Here is a 5,052-nt window from a genome sequence, read left to right as displayed (position 1 = left end):
TATTCCAGCTGAAGGGCTTTTGCCCGAAACGTCAATTTTCCCCCCCACGAGGGCCGGGTGAAAAGCTGGGAATCTGATTGGGCGGGCCGGGGAAAGGCGGGGAATCTGATTGGGCCGGCCGGGGACAGGCGGGGAATCTGATTGGGCGGGCCGGGGGCAGGCGGGGAATCTGATTGGGCGGGCCGGGGGTGGGACGAGATGAGGTTTGGGGCGGTCTCCGAAAGAGCGGCGTGGACACTTGTGGGGCGGGGCTCGTGGGGGGGAAGTACACTGATTGGGCAAGTGTGTGGGGGGGCTGGGACTATATTGAAGCAATTCCGGTTGCATATGTGTCTTTGAATTAATGATTTGCGCTTAGAGCGGGTAGTTCGCTGGGTCTGTGGGTGAACTGACCCCGGCCCATTCATAAATCGGGGCTCCGGCACAAATTGCTACAATTTAGCCAGAAGCGGAAGTGAATGTGATACATTGTAGCCAAGGGACTGGTTGTGCGCGAGAGGCAAGTCTCCCCTTAGCAGCTGCGAGCCGGCATCTCTGTGCCACGCCGATCCGAGGTGGGCACACTCGGGGCTGTCCTGCAATGGGCCGGGTCAACACGGAAGGGCTCAAGGCGAAGAGAGCCACGCCAGGAGTCCGGCAAAGCCAGAGGATCCGCAGGAAGCAGCACTTTGCCGCCCTGGTCTTGGCCCGAGGAGGCAGCAAGGGGATCCCGCTGAAGAACATCAAGATACTGGCAGGGACGCCTCTGTTGGGCTGGGTGCTGAGGGCCGCTTTGGACTCTGAACAGTTTGACAGGTAAGAGAGGATGGGGAGAGAGCCCAGGCTGAGGGGGACAGGGAGGAATGGGGTGATGGGAGGGTAAGGGGGGTAGGCTAGGAGAAGGACCTTTCTGGGGGAGTACCTGAGGTGAATTGGAGGGGGCTATGTGCAGGGGTGGGCTGTGTGCCACATTGTGTAGAGTGCTCTGAGGCTGTGAGTGGGTGGTGTGTTGCATGGGGTGGGTATTTTTGAGAAGATATCAGAAAGGGGTCTCTGGGTTGGAGCAGAGGGTGAATATGTCTGACTTGGGACAGGGAGCAGTTGTCTGGTTTTGATGGGGGGTGGGGGATGCACACTTGGGTGTCTGCATGGATAGGGGTTTGTGAGGGTAAGTGGATGTCTGGTGACAGTAAATAGGTTTAGGGCATAGGACGAGTGTTTGGAGTTTAGAGGTGGAGGGAGGTGTTGATTGGGTTGGATGTCTGAGGGGCTGGAGCAGTGTGTTGCAAGAGTTGTCTAAAGGGGTATTGCCTGGGTTCAGGGGAAAGGAGTTTTGGGGCTGCCTGGGGAAAAAGGGTGTCTGGTATAGCGTGAGAGAGATTGGGGGTGCAGAGAGGTGGTGAGAAATGTTTGTGTTTGCAGCAATGAAGTTAAAGGATAAATAACTGATGTAAATATGGGTGATTAGAGTAGGGTTGGAAATGGGAGGCCACTAGAGATTGAGACTGAGGCAGCCAAAGTAATTCCCCTTCATTTTTCCTCTGACCTGTGGGCGTGTTCATTGCAACTGTTCTTTGACTTGCTTTTGCACCTGCTGTGACTCACCTGTTGAAGGCTGATCTCTTTGATGTGTCACTTTAATAATTTTTCAGTTACAATCCAGTAAATAGAAAAGGCATACACCTTACAACAGGAAAAAACCCTTGCAAACATGTTCTTTTGAGAAATGCCATTTGAATTCTAATTATTTTAGATTATAGTTACCTTTTGCAGTCAGACTATAAGTAGGAACTGAAGTCAGCTGTTTGATCTCTCAAACCTGTTTACTGTTCAGTATGGATGAGGCTGATCCAACATTCCTTGCATCCACCTTCCAGCCTTATCCCCATAACCTTAGAATCTTGATCATTGGGGAAATTCAATCTACACCTTAAATGTACACAAGGTTTCTGTCCTCTAGTTCTCAGTAGCAAGGAGCTCCAGAAATTCATAGCACTGACATAAGAAATTCCTCTTCATCTCAATCTTAAATTGGCTCTTCTTAATTCTGAGACTGTCATCTGGTCCTAGACCCTCCCATGAGGGGAAATATGCTCTCAGCATGTACCCTGTCAAGCCCCTGAAGAATCCTGCATAAGTTTCAATGAGATCACCTCTTGTTCTTCTTCTAAATTCCAAAGAGTAGAGTTTAATCATTGCTCTGCTCTGAATTTAATCCCTCCATACCAGGGATCTTCCTAGTGAACCTTCTCCGTACTGCCTCCAATGAAATGATCTTTTCTTAAGTAAGAGGATGAAAACTGCGCACTGTGCTTCAGATGTTTAAGGTTTTATAAATAACCCGCGGTCAAAATGAAAAATGAAAGAAAGCAGACACAACTTTGTAAAAGACACATCGTAGTCAACAAATCCAACTGATTGTTTTGATCGAGCCAACAGAGGGGTTTGCTGAAGGGAATTCAGTGGATGTTGTCTGCGTGGATTTTAATGAAGTGTTTGACCAAGTGCCACATAAAAGGATGATTATCAGAATAAGGAGTGGCCCTGGAGTTGAGATTCTTACAGAATTGATACAGAGGAGAAGGAGATCATTTTGCCCATAGTGTCTTTACTAACTCTGTATCAATTTACCAACTTCATCTCAGTGGTTAGCACTGTTGCCTCACAATGCCATGGAGCCAGGTTCAATTCCAGCCTCAGGCGACTGTCTGTCTGTGTGGAGTTTGCACATTCTCCCCGTGTCTGTGTGGCTTTCCTCCGGGCGCTCCGGTTTCCTCCCACAATCCAAAGATGTGCAGGTTAGGTGAATTGGCCATGCTAAATCACCCATAGTGTTCAGGGATGTGTTGGTTAGGTGCAGCAGTTAGGGGTAAATGTAGAGTGGTAGGCGAATGGGTCTGGGTGGGTTGCTGTTCAGAGGGTTGGTGAGGACTTGTTAGAAAGTGAGGATTGCAGATGCTGGAGACCAGAGTTGAAAAATGTGGTGCTGGAAAAACACAGCAGGCCAGGCAGCATCCGAGGAGCAGGAGATTTGACGTTTCGGACATAAGCCCTTCTTCAGGACTTGTTGGGCCAAATGGCCTGTTTCCACACTGTAGGGATTCTATGATTCTATGTGGTCTCGCTAGCACCTTTACAGTTGTGGTAAGACTCTGCTACTTAAACTCTCTTGAAATAGGAGCTAACATTCCATTAGCATTCTTGATTACCTGCAGTACCTGTGTGCTTGTTTCCTGTGTTTCTTGCCTGAAGTCCCTTTGTGTTTCAGCTTTCTGCAGTTTTCCTTGATTTAAATAATATTCTGCTCTTATGTTCGCCCATCCAAAATGAAAGGTTTTAACACTTTTTCCACATTGTACTCCATTTGCGAACTTTTTGCTCACTTATTTAACCTATCAATATCTGTGTTACCTGTTTGTACATCCCTCTCACAACCTGTCTTTACACCTATTTTTGTGTGGTCTGCAAATCTGGCTACAGTACCTTTTTTGCTTCTTTCAATAGACAATAGACAATAGGTGCAGGAGTAGGCCATTCTGCCCTTTGTGTCTGCACCACCATTCAATATGATCATGGCTGATCATTCTTCATCAGTATCCTGTTCCTGTCTTATCTCCATAACCCTTGATTTCACAATCCTTGAGAGGGCTATCCAACTCTTTCTTAAATGAATCCAGAGACTGGGCCTCCACTGCCCTCTAGGGCAGAGCATTCCATACAGCCACCACTCTCTGGGTGAAGAAGTTTCTCCTCATCTCTGTCCTAAATGGTCTACTCTGTATTTTTAAGCTGTATCCTCTGGTTTGGCACTCACCCATCAGCGGAAACATGTTTCCTGCCTCCTGAGTGTCCAATCCTTTAATAATCTTATGTCTCAATTAGATCCCCTCTCAGTCTTAACTCAATGGTATACAAGCCCAGTTGCTTCAGTCTTTCAGTGTAAGGTAATCCCGCCATTCCAGGAATTGACCTCGTGAACCTACGCTGCACTCCCTCAATAGCCAGAATGTCTTTCCTCAAATTTGGAGACCAGAACTGTACACAGTACTCCAGCTGTGGTCTCACCAGGGCCCTGTACAGCTGCAGAAGAACCTCTTTGGTTCTATACTAAATCCCTCTTGTTATGAAGGCAAGCATGCTATTAGCCTTCTTCACTACCTGCTGTACCTGTATGCTTACCTTCATTGACTGGTGTACAAAAACACCTAGATCTCTCTGTACTGTCCCTTTACCTAAATTGATTCCATTTAGGTAGTAATCTGCCTTCCAATTCTTGCCACCAAAGTGGATAACCATACATTTATCCACATTTAAACTGCACCTGCCATGCATCTGACCACCCACCTAACTTGTCCAGGTCACCCTGTAATCTCCTAACATCCTCATGACATTTCACCCTGTCACCTAGCTTAGTATCATCAGCAATTTTGCTAATGTTATTGCTAATACCATCTTCTATATCATTAACATATATTGTATAAAGCTGTAGTCCCATTACTGATCCCTGCGGTACCCCACTGGTCACTGCCTGCCATTCCGAAATGGAGCCGTTTATCACTACTCTTTGTTTCCTATCAGCCAACCAACTTTCAATCCAAGTTAGTACTTTGCCCCCAATACCATGCGCCCTAATTTTGCTCACTAACCTCCTATGTGGGACTTTATCAAAAGCTTTCTGAAAGTCCAGGTACACTACATCTACTGGATCTCCCTCGTCCATCTTCAGAGTTACATCTTCAAAATATTTCTGAAGATTAGTCAAGCATGATTTCCCCTTCATAAATCCATGCTGACTCTGACATATTCTGTTACTACTATCCACATGTGTCCTAATTTCATCCTTTATAATAGACTCCAGCATCTTTCCCACCACTGAGGTCAGACTAACTGGCCTATAATTTCCTGTTTTCTCTCTCCCACCTTTCTTAAAAAGTGGTACAACATTAGCCACCCTCCAAGCCGCAGGAACTGATCCTGAATCTATCGAACATCAATGTGGATTTCACCAGTTTCCTCATTTCCCCTTCCCCCACCTTACCCCAGCTCCAACCTTCCAGCTCAGCATTGTCCTCA

General features: G+C 46.9%; 1 protein-coding gene across 1 annotated transcript in view; it reads left to right on the top strand.

Moving 5' to 3' along the window:
- Window positions 1-314: 314 nt before the first annotated feature.
- The window catches only part of cmasa (cytidine monophosphate N-acetylneuraminic acid synthetase a), a 39,492-nt gene continuing 34,754 nt past the window's right edge, over window positions 315-5,052 (top strand). The window contains exon 1 of the mRNA XM_043713426.1: window positions 315-795. Coding sequence (XP_043569361.1) covers window positions 581-795 — 215 coding nt within the window. The 5' untranslated portion in view covers window positions 315-580. The remainder of the gene's footprint in view (window positions 796-5,052) is intronic.

Source organism: Chiloscyllium plagiosum, chromosome 23, assembly GCF_004010195.1.
Source record: "Chiloscyllium plagiosum isolate BGI_BamShark_2017 chromosome 23, ASM401019v2, whole genome shotgun sequence".
Taxonomy (NCBI): domain Eukaryota; kingdom Metazoa; phylum Chordata; class Chondrichthyes; order Orectolobiformes; family Hemiscylliidae; genus Chiloscyllium; species Chiloscyllium plagiosum.
This window is presented reverse-complemented; position numbering and strand designations above follow the sequence as displayed.